Source organism: Aulostomus chinensis, chromosome 19, assembly GCF_037954235.1.
Source record: "Aulostomus chinensis isolate RoL2024-O1b breed Wild chromosome 19, RoL_Achi_v1.0, whole genome shotgun sequence".
In the NCBI taxonomy this organism is placed as follows: Eukaryota; Metazoa; Chordata; class Actinopteri; order Syngnathiformes; family Aulostomidae; genus Aulostomus; species Aulostomus chinensis.
The window spans coordinates 11,188,534-11,207,627 of NC_141338.1; the positions used below are offsets into that span (position 1 = coordinate 11,188,534).

The 19,094-nt window shown below is 41.5% G+C and overlaps 4 protein-coding genes across 7 annotated transcripts; 3 read left to right on the plus strand and 1 right to left on the minus strand.

Annotated features, from left to right (window-relative positions):
- Nucleotides 1-367: 367 nt before the first annotated feature.
- On the plus strand, nucleotides 368-4,469 carry rnf185 (ring finger protein 185). 3 transcript variants are annotated; one of them, XM_086188382.1, is made up of 7 exons: nucleotides 439-759; nucleotides 1,019-1,262; nucleotides 2,163-2,181; nucleotides 2,298-2,410; nucleotides 2,846-2,900; nucleotides 3,241-3,358; nucleotides 3,453-4,469. In XM_086188382.1, the coding sequence occupies exons 2-7, from the start codon at nucleotides 1,078-1,080 to the stop codon at nucleotides 3,548-3,550; spliced, it is 588 nt and encodes a 195-aa protein (XP_086044508.1). In that variant the 5' UTR covers nucleotides 439-759; nucleotides 1,019-1,077; the 3' UTR covers nucleotides 3,551-4,469. The 3 variants fall into 3 exon arrangements, with proteins under 3 accessions (XP_086044509.1, XP_086044508.1, XP_086044507.1); XM_086188383.1 differs by having other exon boundaries at nucleotides 368-1,262; nucleotides 3,433-4,469; XM_086188381.1 differs by having other exon boundaries at nucleotides 439-1,262.
- LOC147244019 (uncharacterized) lies at nucleotides 1,711-8,865 on the minus strand. 2 transcript variants are annotated; one of them, XM_086188379.1, is made up of 3 exons: nucleotides 8,644-8,865; nucleotides 5,337-5,376; nucleotides 1,711-5,222 (listed from the first exon to the last, which is right to left on the minus strand). In XM_086188379.1, exons 1-3 carry the CDS (start codon nucleotides 8,771-8,773, stop codon nucleotides 4,664-4,666), a joined length of 729 nt encoding a protein of 242 aa, XP_086044505.1. In that variant the 5' UTR covers nucleotides 8,774-8,865; the 3' UTR covers nucleotides 1,711-4,663. The 2 variants fall into 2 exon arrangements, with proteins under 2 accessions (XP_086044505.1, XP_086044504.1); XM_086188378.1 differs by having other exon boundaries at nucleotides 3,387-5,376; nucleotides 8,644-8,859.
- Nucleotides 8,866-11,335: 2,470 nt separating this feature from the next.
- Nucleotides 11,336-12,374, plus strand: LOC147244020 (homeobox protein goosecoid). The gene is made up of 3 exons (XM_086187790.1): nucleotides 11,336-11,574; nucleotides 11,660-11,910; nucleotides 12,089-12,374. The coding sequence occupies exons 1-3, from the start codon at nucleotides 11,352-11,354 to the stop codon at nucleotides 12,164-12,166; spliced, it is 552 nt and encodes a 183-aa protein (XP_086043916.1). The 5' UTR covers nucleotides 11,336-11,351; the 3' UTR covers nucleotides 12,167-12,374.
- Nucleotides 12,375-13,580: 1,206 nt separating this feature from the next.
- ess2 (ess-2 spliceosome associated protein) lies at nucleotides 13,581-17,420 on the plus strand. The gene is made up of 10 exons (XM_086187022.1): nucleotides 13,581-13,760; nucleotides 14,477-14,645; nucleotides 14,872-14,955; nucleotides 15,050-15,219; nucleotides 15,395-15,512; nucleotides 15,606-15,739; nucleotides 15,857-15,959; nucleotides 16,064-16,173; nucleotides 16,679-16,794; nucleotides 17,090-17,420. The coding sequence occupies exons 1-10, from the start codon at nucleotides 13,614-13,616 to the stop codon at nucleotides 17,367-17,369; spliced, it is 1,431 nt and encodes a 476-aa protein (XP_086043148.1). The 5' UTR covers nucleotides 13,581-13,613; the 3' UTR covers nucleotides 17,370-17,420.
- The last annotated feature ends 1,674 nt before the right edge of the window (nucleotides 17,421-19,094 follow it).

The following is a 19,094-nucleotide window of genomic DNA, read 5'->3' on the forward strand; positions in this document are numbered from 1 at the left end:
CTTGGTTTGCCAATGCTTCATAGAGGTGGTTTAGTTCAGAGGTGCCCAGTCTTTAACCCCCTTTTTTCCCCTAAGGACAAAAGCAAACACATGTGTCTTTTGTCCATGCGCCACTGTCTGTTTTTTCTTGCTTCACTCTCACCAAATCCACATCCTGTGCAGTGTCACTCTGCTGCCTGATCGAGAAAGAAAGGGTAAATATAAGACATCCCTAATTTCCCTCACAAAAAAGAAGACTGGTTAAGCAGTGGTTCTAATAATCCTTCAAAATGTTTATATACATTATTATTAGACATACAGCTTTTTCAGTGGCATGAATGGATAAGAGGTAGCCTACAGGAAATGGATGAATGGATGGATGTAAGGAATGGTGGTCTGGCAGAAAAGATGACAAGACCTTTAAAGGACTGTTCTCAAAGAGCTCTAAAGTGAAAAAGAACCAGATTCAAGGAAGAAACCGAGGGGAGGAAGTCATCATTAACCAGACTCAGTCAGTGAACGGAAAGTGTGGCGTAAGACTTCTGTTGCACAAGCAGGAAAAGAAATGATCGCGTCAGAGCGGCAACCAGGGATCGAGGGGACATAACGAGCTATTACATTCAAGGACGGTGGGCGGCAGTATACACCGGAGCTGTTTGCCCGGTAGAAGAAGAAGACGGAGGACCAGCGCAGCTGAAGTGTGACGCAACCCGCTTCACTTCCTCAACTTGGCAAAACAAGTTGAGACCCTCGGTTTGGACGACAACTGCCACCTGAACGGTAGTTCACATCAACGCTTTGGTGTTCGCTGCTTTGTGTTTTGTCCTTAAACAAGCCGCACCGTGAAGCTCATTCTTCTTCGCTTGCTAACGGTCGCAGCTGCGCTCTGACGAGAACTCCTACCTCGGTGGGAGCTAGCTAGCTCGGAGCCGGTGGATTCTAACGTTATTCAGTGCCTCCCTCAAAGGTTCATTGTGCCTCGTCTTCTCCTCCTTTGTTGCTGTAACCCACTGGGTCTCCGCATGTGTGTATTTTGAAGTTCTGGATGCCGGCGGAGCCCCGACACCTGCACCGTGTTTCTAAGCGGATATTTGTTAAATGGCTACCGCCGCACCTCCTCCTGCCTCTGGCTCCTCCGCAGCCCCTGAGAACCCAAACCCGAATCCTGGACCCAGCGGCTCGACTACGGCGGACAGTGGCAGCCAGGACAGCACTTTCGAGTGTAATATTTGCCTGGACACCGCCAAGGATGCCGTGATCAGCTTGTGTGGACACCTTTTCTGGTAAGAAGTGTTTAGTGAGCATCTCAACGAGGTACACTAACAACTAATGTGTCACGAAGAGGAAACATGATATGATAAACCAGTCTTGTTTTAAATCCAGACCTGGACCGGTATTAGATTTTCAGGTTGATACTGACAATAGTGAGTTAAAAATATTATGATTATCGATACTATAAATTAAGTAAATGAAATGTGACATGACTGCCGATTTGACCCTCCAGGTGTAATAAACTGAATTAAATTAGTTATAAAATAATAATTTATTAAATGGTTACGCTTGTTATGGCAAATATGCGCCTTACATGTGTAGGCTCCCTACTATTTTTAGAATTTGTTTAGGCGGCAGACTTTGTGCAGGATGTCAGTTTAGCAGAATGAAATAATAAAAATGAATTGAGAGGCAATGGTACACAAGCTGAAAGCATTTGAACAACACAGTATGTGCTGGTTTTTCCCCACAGCCCACCATTTATTGTGAGTTCTGTCCCACCTCTGATTTATAGAGAGCAAATATGCGTTCACACACATTTTATGCAATGATCTCTCATTTATGGTTGAGATACTTGTGACAGTGTGTATTGGAGGTAGAAGATTTGACTCTTTATAAATAAATTCTTTTCATTGTCTGGAGTTGATAACAGTACAATGATACCTGCACGAAAAAAAAGCTTTCACATCCGCTAACATCAGCTAGCAGATGAGTCTTTTGGGCTCATCAGCATGACTGTACATTTGGACTGAGAAGTCAGGGGTGGCAGTGCAAATCTAGCTACTTAAATTCAAAATAAATTTATTCTGTTTTTCTTGAATATTAACTTTGGACACAGTGATATGGAATGGAATGCATTTAATGTGCTTTGCTAATCAAATCTCTCATTTTGCTTTGCATCTCCACCTCAGTTGGCCTTGTTTGCATCAGGTAAGCAAAAACTTTCAGCGTATTCTCGGTGTCACAATTTTAAAAGATCAGTGACAGTAAGTAGGCTTATTGGTGTTATGTAACTGATACCTCATGTATCGTTTGTGTTTATGCAGTGGTTGGAAACCAAACCAAGCAGACAAGTGTGTCCAGTGTGTAAAGCCGGCATCAGTAGAGACAAAGTTATCCCCTTATATGGGCGAGGAAGCACAGGTCAGCAGGACCCCAGGTGAGAAATGTCAGGCTGACTATCAGGGTCCGGTCACTCCTAACTTGTTGGGTCTCAATATTCAAACTTTCCAGTTTGGTCTGAACAGTGTCTTCAGTGTCAATGAAATAATTCTGATTAGCAATTCCACTTTATGTGTTTACATAGTTATACGCCCGAGTAGCTAATAGCTAGAAAATAGCTAAAACGCCAGCCTCAGACTCTTTTCTGCGCACTAATCATATAAAGGTTACAACATGACAGCAGTTCAGATGGAAACACTGACAAAAACATGAACATTTGGTCTGAACTTCTAGAAGTGAAAAACTTCCTAATCACATTATGTAATCACTCTGATTCAGTTTGAACTTTCCATTTTTTTCCTCAAATGTTGTGAGTGTAGAAACACAGCCTATCAGTGAAACACTTGTTTCTCTCTCTCTCTCTCTCTCTCAGAGAAAGAACGCCCCCTCGGCCACAAGGGCAACGACCCGAGCCAGAGAATCGCGGTGTAAGTACTACCATGCATGCTTAACGAGTAGTAACAGATTAATTTTCCACACCAACAGTGACTCCATATACGCCAGGGGCTGTGTGCCACTTGCAGAGTAATATTATGCCTTCATGATGAAACCATTACATAGGATGATGTAGGTGTGGGAGAGCGAGCTTATTCATTGACAGAAGGGCATTTCCCACTGGGATACATTAGACACTAAGCACTGAGCAAGAGCCTCCCTTGACAGTCACCACTAATTGCTGTTGTCATTGCATCACATCGGTCCTGCTGCATGTTCAAAGTACCTTCTGACACGGTCGACATGAACGCTTACACTTCTGTGTATTTACAGGGCTTTCAAGGCTTTGGCTTCGGTGATGGAGGTTTTCAGATGTCCTTTGGAATCGGTGCCTTTCCCTTTGGTATTTTTGCTACAGCATTTAACATAAATGATGGACGGCCTCCCCCAGGTATTTATATAAATATATATATATTTTTATATTATTCACTGTGGCCACTGATTTTCCAACACCGCATTAAATAGTGTGTCTGGTCCCCAAACAGCTGCCCCCGGGACGCCACAGCACACGGATGAACAGTTCCTGTCTCGACTCTTCTTGTTTGTCGCTTTGGTGATTATGTTTTGGCTGCTGATTGCATAAAAAAACACATGAAAAGACCCAAAAATATTTCATCAAAAGGTGTTTTTTTCTTAATAGAAAGCCATGTGAGATTTGAATGAGCTGTACTCACTTCCTAAATAGAAGATATCCACACTGACTGAAGAACATTCAAGATGAGCCAACTGAAGTCAGTTACACATTTTTGTCGCGTGCTGACCAAGCAGTAGACTGAGAAGAATTCATGTATTTACTAAATTTTATCAGCTAACAGCTTCAAATCTCAATTTTTTTGTATCTTTGGCAATTAAACCTGAACAATCTGGAGGGAACCAACTATAAGCATTTCCTTTCTTTCATGAATGGTGACACGATGTATTCTACTTCTCAGCAGACATTTGACTTCCCATAGCAGGAAAAGAAAAGTTGTTATCACTGCTGAGTTCCATTCAGCTGAGCTGGTTCCAGTGGAGCCATTGTCAATATTATTTAAACACACTGTTCCTCTGCTATGGAACATGTCCACACTGGAACTCTGAAGTGAAAGCAAATTCATTCAACTCCTTCATTTTATTTTTTTTACACCGGTTCTTTTCCCCGGATGACATGTTCAGATGGGTTTAACTGTTGCAGTACTTGTGTACTTTCCCAGTGTTGTTGTTTCAAGTTACATTTGATCTTAAAACTCCAAATTCACCCTAATTATGACACGCCTCATGGAATCAAAATGTCACACATGGTGAGATAAACCACGCAATCTTGCATGTGAGAAGTTGAATAATTAATGAATTGGTGTTCTATTTTCCTAACAGTTAAATGTTTTATTTTGCTTATTTTACTGTATGTCACTAAAAAAAAAAGTAAAATACTGTAGAATAAAAATTCAGATTAATCAGTTGAAGACGACACGATTTTTCCAATTGTGAAATCACCCTATTTATAGTAAAGCTACACAGATGAAGATCAGTGTCTGCCTGTTCTGTTCGGTGAAGGATTGAATCTATCAGGATTTTATTCTGTCAAGATATTCACATGAAAAAGTGTTCCTCAAACTCAACCACTACTGCTTCAAAAGAAAAATAGATATCCCAGTTTGTGGAAGAGATTGTAGGAACTGCATGAAAAAAAAAAACCCTTACAAATGTCATTTTTGGCCTAGTTCTGTGTTTCTGGATCTCGCCGTTTCTCGTGAGATTCCGACTGTGGGATGTTGAACTCTGCTTCATACATAATCTGCTGGATCTTTATTTTTGTCTCACATCTTTTCTGCGGAGTGAGTCGCTTCAGCGCGGGGACAAAGCTCAGCAGGAACAGTTCGTCCTCGTCCCGTGGCCTGGTAGGAACTGAGGAGCCATTGTCTTTGACAAGCCACTTCATAGGGGATGGCGTATTTCGAGAAGGCAGCTGTGAAAGCGAGTCCTGCATCAGACGCCGTTTACGTCCAGTTTTGCTGGCGGGGCTGGTTTGTGGGCCTGGTGACATCTTGGCCAGAACTGCCAGATGGGCCAACTGTGTGTCTTGAGAAGGGAGCTGTGTTATAAAGGCTGCCTGGGACTTGAGGTCCGCTTGACTCCCAGCAGAAGCCTTCATGACTGGCAGTGGCGTCTTCCCCGTATCAGATGATGGCGTTTCACATTCTGCACCAGCAGATTCATTGTCAGGATTATCATGTTCATCATCTTCATTGTTACTGCAGATGTCTGGCACTCCACTCCTTGATCCAGTAAAGGGTGCAATAAAATTCATTAGTTGTCTGTATTTCCATCTGCTTTGCACTATTTCTCCTTGCTTCTTGCTTTTGATCTCCATTCTGACTTCTTTCAAATACCTGTCCCTCATGTTCTTCCATTTCCTTTTGCATTCCTCAGCTAGCAGAGAAAAACATCAGAATGTAAGAAACGATGCATTGCTGGACAACTAACAATGAAACAGTCTGTGACGGTGACTCGCCAAAGGTGCAGATGATAAACATTACATTTAAATATTCAAACTGAACTCTGGTTTCAACATTTCATTTCCTCTGAACTTGTGATAACCATTGATTCAGCCGCTTGATTATTTTCACAAGAACTGTGAAAACTGTAGGTCTTTTTTTTTTCCTCAGAGGAAAAAACAAATTTGTTGGTTCCTCATCTCAATTGTCCTGTTTTTATTTTATATATATATATATATAAATAAATAAACACAAACTTCCTGCAAAAAAAAAAAAAATTCAAGATGGCACTTTTGGGATGGATATTTGGGGGGGGGGCTGGACCAGCATGAGAAACCAGTGCTTAGTTCCTCTTGGCTGCCGCTCATTCAGGAGGATTCAGTGCATGGTGACGTACAGCGGTGAGCTAGCATCAGCTCCACAAAGCTCTCCATTTGGCAGGTGAACGTAGGTCCGCGTGACTGAACAATACTTAACAGCTGAGCCCCTGGCATGACGGAAATGACTGACCTTTCTCTTTTTATGTAAAACATTTACAGGAAACCACATTTTTTTTAACTTTTCATATGAAGTTGTAAGACTTAAATTTACTAAGATACTGTGTACAGTTTTGCTTTGACTGTTACTTGATTGGGAGCTACAGAGGGAATCCCAGGGAATTACAATTTAAAGTTCAAGAAATTCTGAGTGTGTTTACTGACAGGTACATTTTGTTCACTCTGGACGTCTGGCTTCACATCAGCCTGGTTCTCGCCTCTCCTGTCTGACATCCTTTTGCAGGAGGGACTGTGGAAATGTGCGTTGTCCTTACAGTCTAAATGACACTTGAAGACTACGTGGTCTGGTAAAAGATGTATTGTTTCCACACGTTGGTGTGTCTGGTACAGTTATCTACATTTGTCATTCTTGCTTTAAAATTTTGACATGATTCTATGGGAGATGAAGGAATAGTTCGCTCAAAAGTGAGAATGAGGATATCTACTAACTCCATGCTGGTGGAAGGTTGGATTAAGTTTTTCATTCTCCCAAAAAATTAACAGAAAAAAATGAAAAACAAAATGCATCCATACTGCCTATTTCGTGTAACTGGTCTCCCAAAGACCTGATATGCCAAGTTGATACTTGGTGTGTTCTACTCCACTTTTTAAAATGTGACTATCTAAACTGTGTGTGTGCTGTGTTTTGTGGACTTGAACACACAATTCCAACAACAGCAATGGGGTGAGTAGACCATGTTTTATCTCAACTTAGATGAACCCATTGTCCCTTCAGAGAGCAATTCAATACTAAGCTCTGACTTTGGGATATATTTATCCACGGGTGGGAGAAACAACACAATAGCTTTGTGTTGCACAGCTCGGTTTAAGTGTCTTCTCAGACGTTCGCGGACTTGACTCATAAATGTGGGTCTGAATGCTGGTGGACGGCAGAGTGGGCAGTGCATTAGCCTGCAGCAGTTGCCACATTTCTCCAGTGGAGGGGTAACCCCCCCCTCCCCTGGTGATGCGTTTCCCTAACTGAAGTAGAGTAGATCATGGTACAGGACAACAGTCAAGCTGGACTGGTTAACTAAGAACTGCGTGAATAAACCAGCTGACCAGGTTGCACCAAGCAGGAGATAAATAACTGATCCATAAAAAGCTGCAATAATAATTTTGCATATTTCAAATTTAATCACAGAAAAAAATCTCATAAAACCTTAAAATGATGTCATTGCCTTAAACGATTAAACTATGTTGGTGATTAAAAACAAAACAAACTGAATCTAGCTTCGAGGATTTTTTTCGTTAATCGCGATCATGGAAAGAAATAAACTGTCATGAAATAATGTACTTTGTAAAACTTTTCATGAGTTTATTTAAAACGCATTCAAAATTACAGTTTGAGGATTTAAATGTAGTCACAACAAACTTTTTAATGTTCATTTTTTTGAGAGTTTGTAAAACCTCAGAGCAAGATGTAAACAAAGACAACAGACATTTATTTGGAAGAAGGAAATAGAGATACATGTTTTGTTTTTTAACCTTTGACTTGACAGTGATGACATCAGCGCTACCAAGTCAAGTCTAATGAGGAAACACAGACACTCTGTTACAGAGTTCAAGAGCTGGGCAGCAGCAGGTCCCGGAATTCTTACCAAGAACACAAAACAAGGGGGTGCCATGAAGTTTTCAAGATATTGAGGTTTTGAAGACCTGACAATTCAGATAAGGAGAAACATTCAGCACCTTTAAATGAACTACGCTGCCTTCAAATAAGGTTGTGTTTACCATATTCAGGACAAGAGTCCATCTGGACCCCCCCCCCCCCCCATCTTGATGTGAAAACATACGAAAAATTAATAAAAAGAACTGTTTTAGGATGGACACTTCTCAGAACGATGGCGGGTTTTTCCCCCCCCCACTTCTTGCTCTGATACTTTCCTGTCCAGCTAATTAAAATATGCTGACACCGATAATATGAAAAAGTTTGAGCTGATAATACCTTAAACAACTAACTGCCTACTCGGAAACACAAGCTCGAGTTCCATTAGAGGGCAGTGTGAACGGGTGAGAGGGCCCTCCGGCTGCTTGTGTATTGGACCCAAAACTCTCACATATTCTCCTGCTGATGTTTGAGTGTTTTGTATTAATGAGGTTTTTAGTTTACATAAACAGGAAGTAAAAACTCCAACTTTATTCCAGTTTAAATGCTATGACAAGTCATTTTATTTCTATTGCTCGTTCTAGTTCATCTGTATCGTTTGGTTCACCTCAGTGGGGACCTACATATTTTATCCTCAGACTTTTATTACATTCATACACGGAGTGTTGACGCCGCCGCCGTGAGAATTGTGCCGTCCATGACTATACACGCGGCTAAGTTCCGCTATGCCGCCTCCTCCACCGTGCCGTGCCGTGCCGTGCTGCGCAGGCGGCGGGCGCTGCGGACACTGTGCCGTTCATCGCAGCGCGGCCTACGGTGAGCGGGCAGCGGCTGCTACCGCTAGCACGGTGCGCGCCGCTGCATTAACGCCAGCTGTACCCCCGCGGATAAACGGTTAAAAAGTCGCCTTCCTGACATATGTGAAGTACAACTACCACCCAGACACACTTTAGGTTTACTCACTCTGGCTGTTAAGTTGTCCACGCCGACAAGAGCTAAGCAAATAAACACTAGCAGTAAAGTTAATATAAACAGACAAAAACAACCAAATACTTACAAGGGAGACCAAGTAAGATACTGATGTTTCTCCAAGCGTTTGCCCGGCTTTCTGTGCAACGGTAGTTAGACAAAGTGACATTGTAAAGCTCTGGGTAATTAAAAACAGCCAATATTAACTTATCGTCCATTTTGCCACAGGACTGAAGCTGCGCGGACGCGGAAGCGGCAGCCTTCTCCCGCCTTTTCCGCCCACCTGCTGCCTCGCCGCCAGTTATCGCGAGTGGCGGTGCTTGCCGCGCTGCGTCGCTCTGCCGTTCAGGGCATTGTGGTCATCTGGCACTAGGGGGCGCACTACTCTTAAGAAGTCCACCGAAGCTCTGCTCAACATTCAGACTGGGGGGAGAAGCGTGAACAGTCTATTGAATCGTGTCTGCCTATTCAGGCTGATATTTGTGATAGAGACGTATGTCGTGTTGCAGGTCAATGTAAGGTAGTTTTTGTTTCTTAAAACACACACACACACACACACATACACACACACTGGGACCATTTCCCAGATGCTGAAAAAAGATAAGATAAGGAGCTTTATTGTCCTTATACACAGTTGTACAATGAAATTCTATTTGGCAGCAAGCCAAACTTTGTATCCTTGGCACATACCCTGAAAATTGTGCTGTAAATTCTAAACAATCAGTATTGATTGATTTGGGGCTCTAAGCTTGAAGACTGATTGCTCTTTTCTGGAAAATATGCAAGTGCCCTCAGTAAAGATATGGTTGAAGGAAATTACAACATACCTTGCATTGGAAAGACTTACATATATTGTTAGAGGGTAAAGAAAACATTAGTTTGCAAGAATGGAAACCTTTTTTGGAATTTTGGAAGATGAAAATGTTACAAACTTGAACATCATTACTGCTGCTTTTTCTGTTATTGTTTTTTATTCACTTCTGTTACCACTTTATTATTTGTATTATTTTCATTTTCCTTTTTCTCGTTGGTTTTGTTGTGTAGTACAGTGATGCATTAATTACTATTGCTTTGGTCATTGTCATTTGTAAGTGTCCTTGTAAAAACGCAATTAAATATTGTTTAAAACACACACACACACACACACACAGATGCACACGCGCACAAACATCTCCAAAACTACACAGCTTGTCGGAATTTTGATTAACATTACAAGGAGCTCAAGGTTATTAATTATCACTCTTGTGTCTGTCACCTCAGTTTTCCATTTGACATACACTCATACGTGGTTAGAACTGTAGCCTCGCAGCAGGAACGTTCTGGGTTCTACCTGGGGTCTTCCTGGGTTGAGTTTGCATGGTCTTCCCGTGTCCACTTCCTCCCATTGACCAAAACTGATCAGTGACTAAATTTCCCCATAGGTGTCACTGTGGTGGACTGGCAACATGTCCAGGGCCCCCACCTTGCCCCCAGCTCCCTGTGACCCTGACAGGAGGAGCTATATAGGCAATTATAATACACACTCAACTGTAAAGTGAAAAGACCTCTGAATGTATAAGTAAAAAGTTATTTGAAACACTAATGCTCTGCTGTATTATAAACACACAGATATGTATCCGTGATTATGTGTGTATTTTTCTAAGTAAACATGGTTCGATTATCAGGAAATCAACAAAACCATGTTTATTAGAATAAAAAAATAAAATGACTTTTAAAGCCAGATAACACTTTCAGCCATTCCTTTCACATCCTTCCATCCATCCTCCTGTATCAAATATTTGCTCTTATGACATCAAAAATGAGCTTTCATCATCTTAATCCCCAGTAATGAATTTGGTGGATGTGGTACAATTCCCTCCATTGAGACTCACAATAACTGCAGATAGCAATCTCACATGCTCCGCAAACTATACATCAGCAATCTGGGTGCTATTAAAGGCAAGTGAAAAGGATGGGATGGTGTTTATTGTTATCTGTTTCCAAAAGCCCTTATAAGAGGAGCTTAGGACAGATTGTGGAAATCCATTAATTCCTTAAAAAAAAGAAGGTGTATTGCCTTGTATGAAATCAGAGGATTTGTCGGGGGGGTGGGGAGTGGGCAGGGGGTGGGGGTTGAATTTAACCTGTTATAGCTTTAACCCAGCTGTGGACAGTCAGAGGAGTCAGTGTGAAAAGACTGGACTGCACAGATAAGACTCACAATGATGAATGCAACCCACATTTCTCTGAATTTACCCTTGAACGAGTACAAATCTATGAGTGTCACACACGCATGACCTGCCTTATTCATTTTAAATTAGATTGCAGATTTGGTTTTTAGTGCAACATCAACTTGCGTCATTATTTTGTTGATAAAAGCTAAACAGGACAGTGATATTATGAGTGACATTATAACACAGTCTCTGGCTTCACTAAAAAAAAAACAAAAAAAAACCCCTCCATCTTTAAATCCAGGTTTCTAATACCAAGCAATCCCCTTTTCTCTAAAACCTCAACAATAAGGATCTTAGGAGCTCTCCACTTCTCATTTTATGCAGTGAAATCTGATTTCTTTTGGAGAAAGGAATGAGCCAAGATTAACTGAATCTGCTGTCCTCCCTAACCTCTTCACAAAACTGCCCAGATTAGCTAGGAATTAAGTTTCAACCGTTTTATGTGTCTGGTCCATAGGGGGGATTATACTTTTACTTTTTTTTCTCCCTCCCAATTTCACTATAAGGTCCTGACACATTGCTGCTGAGAGAAGAGAAGCAGAAAAGCGCTACTGTGTGTCAATATACTGGAATTTCACTGGAGATGGAGGACCTGATCAGGGTGGAAAAACAAAAGTTTTCTTTCACTATTGAAAACATACTGAGAAAATATCCCAGCAATAATGGGGATGTACGGTCAAGTGGACTAAAAGAGAAGGCGGTGATACCCATTGGAGGCCAGACGGATTCTGTTCATCACACCTGCTTGTGCTGCTGCTACTGCTCACATTGTGGAGACATATTCCAGACTGAGTTCTTTCACGAAGGTGAGACCAAACCTATTCTTATCATGAGAAGAGTCAACTCCTCTCATGGGTTTTGACTTTAATATGCTTCTTTACCTCCAAACAGATCAGCTCCCGGCAGCGTGCCAGTATGGCTGGCCCGCACCGATGCTGTCAGAGCCATGCAGGCTGGGGGAGGCTCACAGAGATGAACAAGTTCAGGGTCAGGTGCAGAGACGAACCAGGCGGCATCGCACCATTTTCACAGAAGAGCAGCTGGATGCACTGGAGGAGCTGTTCCTGCAGAACCAGTATCCAGATGTGAACACAAGGGAAAAACTAGCACAGCGCACTCATCTCAGAGAAGAAAGAGTGGAGGTAAGACAGCTGTACTGTGAAAACATATGTGTTGTACTAAATGGCGGATGCAGCTAGTCACCTGTGAATGAGAAGAGAGTCATCTTTGAATGATGCGCGAGTGATGATCATCGTGTTTGATATTGATATAATGACAGTTAAATAACCCTAAATATCAGTATCTTCTTCCTGCCTGTAGGTTTGGTTTAAAAACCGAAGAGCAAAGTGGAGACGCCAGAAAAGACTTTTATTTCATGTGGAGAACATGGAAAACTAAATTTTATAAAGTATAAATAGTATATATAGTTATGTATAGCATTAAATACTGTTACACTATTACAAGTGCATTAGGTTGCAATTATAAACAAACATTATGACTGGACGGCATCTTAAGAAATCCAAAAGTTATGGTGGCTTTCCAAGTTTGTAAATGTAGACATTTTTGGTAGTGTGTTTGTAATTGTGTAAGTGAAAGAGAAGACTGACTGTCACTGGCAACATTTCTGAAAGTCATGATGTCTGTACATTGTACTAGTTTGTGCTTCTTGTGGAAATAAAGTGTCCTTGATTAAAAAAAAAACAACTTTCAGATGTGGTAATTTCAAACCAAGTTATAACAGGCGGCACGGTGGTGCAGTGGTCAGCACTGTGGCCTCACAGCAAGAAGGTTCCGGGTTTGAGCCCTGGCTCCATCACAGGGTCTTTCTGTGTGGAGTCTGCATGTTCTCCCTGTTCCTGTGTGGGTTCTCTCTGGTACTCCAGCTTCCTCCCACAGTCCAAAGACATCAAGAGAGGACGAGGCTGATTGATACTCTAAATTGACCGTAGGTGTGACTGTGAGTGTGAATGGTCTCTATGTGTTGGCCCTGAGATGAACTGGAGACCTGTCCAGGGTGAACCCTGCCTCTCACCTGTCGCTGCTGGGATAGGCTCCAGGCCCCCCCCCCCCCCCCCCCCCCCGTGATCCTTAACAGGAATAAGTGGAAGAAAATGGATGTATTTGGTCATATTTCAGCTCTCAACTGTCTACATTGTTTTAAAAACTACACTTTTAACAAAAGTACTGGAACAATATGGGTTTGGTTATGTTGATAAGTCAATGGGTGAAAAGTTGACACCATGAGGCCCCTCTTTTGCATAATAAATCAGATTTGGGGGTGCTAAGGGTAATGAAATACATATGAAACAAATGTATAAGGTGGAAAATAAAGGGTAAAATAAAGTGAAAGTAATACATCCATCCATTTTCTTCCGCTTATCCTGTTAAGGGTCGCGGGGGACAGGAGCCTATCCCAGCGGCTTTCGGGCGAGAGGCGGGGTTCACCCTGGACAGGTCGCCAGTCCAAAGGGAAAATAATGATATAGATAAATATGTGAACAAACACATGAAGTTGAAATGAAATTAAGAAGTAAATAATAAGGGGATCAAATACAAAAAAAAAAAGAAATTTGAAACTATGTTACGATTAAAATTAATAAATTTATCCATACCAACCTTTTTGGTGCTTCATCTTATTTGTTACTGTTTTGGTTTTTCAGTGCGTTGTCATGCATTTCTTAGTTAATTTTTTCACTTTTGGCGATTTCTGGCCTTTATATTTAGGATGGTGCAAGTAACGTATCCCCAAAACCTGTTTCGCAGTACAGTAACTGCAGAAGAAGAATGCGTGAACTTTCTTTCACGTAACGACGTCAGCGGTACGTCCAGTTGTTACGATGCTACAATGGAGGGCAGCACTAGCGTGAGGAAATCTCTGTCTGGGACGCTCGTTCCTTCAGCCGTAACTACAGTTGCTGTTCGACAGCAACCCGAGGAGAAGGACAATGGAAAGCTGAAGAGGAAGGTACTCGACGAAGAAGACTATATTGAGGTAACTAAATGATACCAGCCATTAAGGCCTGGGGGGGAGACGCTATCAGTAACGTTAGCACAACAGCTAAATAGCTAACTGTTATGCTAACGTTCAAGTGGGGATCAAGTCATTTGAGTACTTTTGGTAACCCGTGTGGAAAAATCGAAACGTTATTAATCATAGGTCCTCTTTTCGTTAATGTGAATGAATAATTGTGGGATAGAAGCCATGTGGGAGTCACATCTTGGTTTGATAGCAGTCTAAGTTACGTGTGACGTTAGACTCTGTAAACTTAATATTATCTTGACTTGATTTTCGAATTAATTATTGATAATTTCGATTGTCTTGTCTCTTTCAAGAGTAGGCAGCAACTCGGTAATGGTCATCATAAGTGTAAATGGCTGCTCCTCATTTGTGAAGATGGAGTTTTCTCCCTCAGTCATAAATAATATTAAGCGGAAATGTTTCGGGTTCGTTGAATTAATGTGAACATTGTGCGGATTTTTCATCCACGAATTAAAAAAAAAAGTTTGCCTTAAATGTAAATATCTTAAGGAAGAATGTTATATACATATTAATAATTGATATAATACCTGCAGACATACTTAAAGTGACATCTGCTTGAAAGTGTTCAAGTAATTTGCTTTCTTGTTTTTTTTTGTTTGTTTGTTTGTTTGTTTTTTGGTAAAGAGGCAATGAAATGTTTCATTGTGTCCGTGCTTTTCTTCTCCCAGAGTTTAGAGAAGATCATCCAGAGGGACTTCTTCCCAGATGTCACAAAACTGCAAGCTCAGAAAGACTATCTTGATGCAGAAGAAAATGGAGACCTTGAGAGAATGCGAGAAATATCCATACGTTATGGATCTTCTTTGACGAAATCTACGCCACGATCCTCTGCACCCTGTGAGTAAGATGAGGAGCTGAACTGGAGGCAGTACTTTCATGTTATTATGTCTTACTGACAAAAGAAATGGACATTTAGTTTTGACTTTTCTGCCTTGTGTAAACAAGTGTTTAGACTAATTAGTGCTTATATACTATGAGAAGTACACGTTATAGGAGTAAAATATTTGTGCAGTCCCCCTGAATGGGTTTCACCTAAATTCTTTCTTTTATCTGTGTGTGTAAGACGTGACACCAGCTAGCTTTGAGACTCCAGTTGGTCGGGCAGGATCTCCCTCCTCCACTCACAGCACCAAAGGCACAGATGGCGGTAAATAAGAACATTTGAGATGAAAAACACTCATAATACTGGATGTTCAGATATTTATCTGTGTTTTATCATAATATTGATGTTTTATAAATAGAAAGCAAAGACCTGGACAAGGAAGAGAAAGAGCTGCCGTGTCTGGATCGCTTCCTCGCTAAAAATACCAGTGAGGATAATGCATCATTTGAGCAGATTATGGATCTTGCAAAAGACAAGGAGAAGCTGAAGCATTCCTGGTTGTATGAGGCAGAGGCTGAATTCAAACAGGTATAACTCTTAATTGGATTCTTAATTAGAACTGGCAATAGAAGGTTTTAGCCTGTTCGTGTGTAGAAAACTAGATCTGATGTTTATGAAGGAGGCTGTCGTTGGTCATATGATTACTGTCAATCAGACAATTACCCTGTGTCTACACTTGAACATTTACAAATATTATTTCCAGCGTCATGAGGAGAACCTGGCCTTACCGTCAGCAGAGAAGGCAGCTCTTGAATGTGTTAAAGCCGGACTAGAAACATGGGAGTACAAAGCCAAGAATGCCCTGATGTATTATCCTGAGGGTAAGGAAGTCAAACTTGGATTAACGGCAGATCAGAAAACAAATCCTGGATTGACTGAAACATTTAATTCCGAATGTCTGTCTCTCAAATCAGGTGTTAAAGATGATGATAGCATCTTTAAGAAGCCGAGGGAGGTGGTTCACAAGAACACTCGCTTTTCTGGAGATCCCTTCAGCAAAGCTCTCAATAAAAGCCAGATTCAACAGGCTGCAGCACTCAATGCACAGGTAAATTATATGAAGAATGACATGTTAAGGTATCACAAAATCAATCTGACTGTAGCTCTGGGAATTGCTCCATGTTCACTTCATATGACTTGCTGATAAATCCTGTTGTCTGGCCAGTTCAAGCAGGGTAAAGTGGGACCAGACGGGAAGGAGCTCATCCCACATGATTCTCCAACAGTGAATGGATATGGCTTTGAAAGGACGCCCTCCCCTGCCCCTGGTAAGCAAATCCTCACATCCTCTAGTCCTGAGACAGATTGAAGCTTGGCTAGATGAACAATGTTATCTAGTTTGGAGTTTTAACAGCTTTGTCTGTCCTCTTAGGTGTAGCTGAGTCCCCTCTGATGACGTGGGGGGAGATAGAGAGCACCCCGTTTCGACTGGATGGATCAGACACCCCTTATGTTGAGAGGAACCATGGTCCATCATTTAAGGTAATAATGGTCCCATTTTTCAACACTTAAGGTTATATTTGTAGCATTTGTGTGTCTATTTGATAGTTTATAACACTACTGACAAAAAAATAGTGTTACTTTGACTTTTTAGTTTGTAGCATGCTACAAACTTACATCCTCCTTTTTACAAAAGGAAAAATGATCACGAGCAACTTGGCTGAATATATTTTTATTAAAAAATTTTTGCAGGGGTAAGGATTCTGCATCATTGTCATGTAGCCTTTGTTCAGTCCCAATTAGTATACTACTCCAGCATTCTGTTGTCCCTGCTTCTGTTTGCACTCAGGACCCGTGGGAGCTCAAGTGATGGCAGTTATAAGCAATTTCATATTTTCACTGCTTTTGTTTTACACCTCCGTGTACGACACACACAACACAACTAAAAGCCCTTTCACAATCTGGGATCATTTTTAAAGCTCATTGGTAGCTGCAATTACATGTAAATCAGGACAAGTTGAGCCTCAAAATATGCTGTTTCCGATAGATTCCAGAGCCAGGAAGACGAGAGAGACTGGGTTTAAAGATGGCCAACGAAGCTGCTGCCAAAAATCGTGCAAAGAAACAGGAGGCATTGCGAAAGGCCACGGAGAACCTTGCAAGGTAAAGGCATTTGACCGTCTACTCGTGTCTGCTTCCGGAACAACACATCAATACATTTATTTAGTTCTTTCCATAAGAGGAACATTTTGGTTAGAATTTCAAATTTCAATGTATGTGCCAACTTTGTGGGGAAATGTGCTTACTTGCTGTCCTTGCCAGAGCCAGACAGGAAGATGGATATCATTCTTGCCTCTGTAAGAGGTGTATTTCCAAAGAAGTCGCAGCGTTCTTATAATTTCCTCTGCCTAGTGTGTCGGTGTAACTTCACTGACTGCTGTAACCTTTTCTGTTGCAGTCTTACACCTAAAGGTCTGAGCCCGGCTCTCACCCCCGCCCTGCAGAGACTTGTAAATCGAACATCCAGCAAATACACGGACAAAGCACTAAGAGCAAGTTACACCCCGTCGCCCTCACACAGAGTTGTTGGTTGCAAGTCTCCTTTTGGCGACCCTTCAACTCCTTCAGGAACACCTACGCCAAACAAAGCCAAGACGCCCAGCAATCAGGACTTTACGTCTCTCACAGACGACCTGCTTCAGCTTCCCAAGAGACGGAAAGCATCAGATTTTTTCTGAGAGGGGCAGTTTTCTCTCCTGGAATTTGGGGGGGGGGGGGCGCGATACAAACTTCTTACATAGTAAACAAAGTGAAACATTCAATACCCAGTTTCCTCTTACGGCTGGATGATTGCATTGAGAAACAGTCGGCTCAAGACTTTGTACAGATTTATTTGGTACATTTTTTCACAGACAGATTCATGTAGATTCCTGTGAAAGTATTTAATTATTTGCTCATTTTATTTTTTTAATGTATAATGTCATGCTAAAATGATTTTTATTTCAGTTGTTTCTACAAACTCCCTGCCACACGCCCAGCTACACATGCTCAGATATACTTGTATTCCATGATTATGACCCTGTTGTTATTTTTGAGTATCGTGCATACAAATGAGATATCGACACATAGCAGCTAAAGAGCCATCATCAAGCTTTCTGTACCTGTTGCCATGGAACCTCAGCGTTTCTCTGCACCAGAGCAGTAACTCAGAAGGACATGTTTCCATGCAGCAGCTTTCGCTAATCTCACTTTGTTATTCTGAACATTTTTGGGGTCAGATGACTCACTGATGGGCAAATGATGGACTTTTCTTCCGTGTTTCTTTTTGCAACATGTCCATTTAAAAGTTTAAAAATGTAGTGTGCATACCTGGACTGAACAAGTTGAAAAATATTTTTTACATAAAAACGTTTGCAACATTCTACTGCCATGTGCTGTAATTTTGGGGACACTTGCATTGATTTTTCTGTTTCCTGTCTATCTCCTGTTGAGGAATAACAGTATGACTTGTTTTACTGATGCGCTGGACGAGTCAGCAGCCCTGTATTCTCCTGTGTTTTTCACCGCATTTTTACCTGATGACATGTTTAGAGTCCAAGTCACAAACAGCTGCTTCTTGATTTACAACTTGACCTTTCCGTGAAGTCATAGATCATGGGTTGGTGTTTTCATAATGAGAAATTTCATCATGGTGCAAGTCAAAAACCATATTTAATCCTTTGAAAACCTAACATACTTAGACGGACACATAAGTCATTTAATGTTGGTACAGATATGGTTTCTACTTCGGTTTTGTTCCTGTCAAAGGGTTTTTCCCGTCTCTCCATACTAGCCATGAAACAATCTTTTATGATGCCTCTTTTCACTTTAATATTTTAATTTCTGTGGTTCATTTACTGGCATTGGTGTGATTTTTATGGTAAAGAAAAAAATGATTCCTCGTTACATATGTACAGCCCGTGACTCCAGCCACTGAGCAGTATTGTTTGCCCCTTCCTGAAAGCCCACTCTTGTGATTGGCTGGCTTCTTAGAATGCAGCAGAGACATCACGACCTCTTATCATAACAGGAGTTTGCTATCTGAGGTCTCCTGACATGAAAACACCCTCAACGGTGCAACGTTCACAAAGAGAGATCCAGGGGTAGTTACAGTTTCCTGGTGTGATCCTTGTGATGCATTAAGACGCATCAAATCTGAACAGCTCATTGAGTCTCAAGACTACACATATAGCCAGCTCCCGTTGAACAAACATTTTCAAAATTCGCAGCTTGAATCTTTGTGAGGACAGAAAAGATCCAAATATGTATGTGGAGGTACTAAAAAATGATTGTTGAACTTGCAAAATGTAAAGGTTTTGTAAACCAACTCCATCCATCCATTTTCTTCCACTTATCCTGTTAAGGGTCACGGGGGTGGCTGGAGCCTATCCCAGCAGCCTTCAGGCGAGAGCTGGGGTTCACCC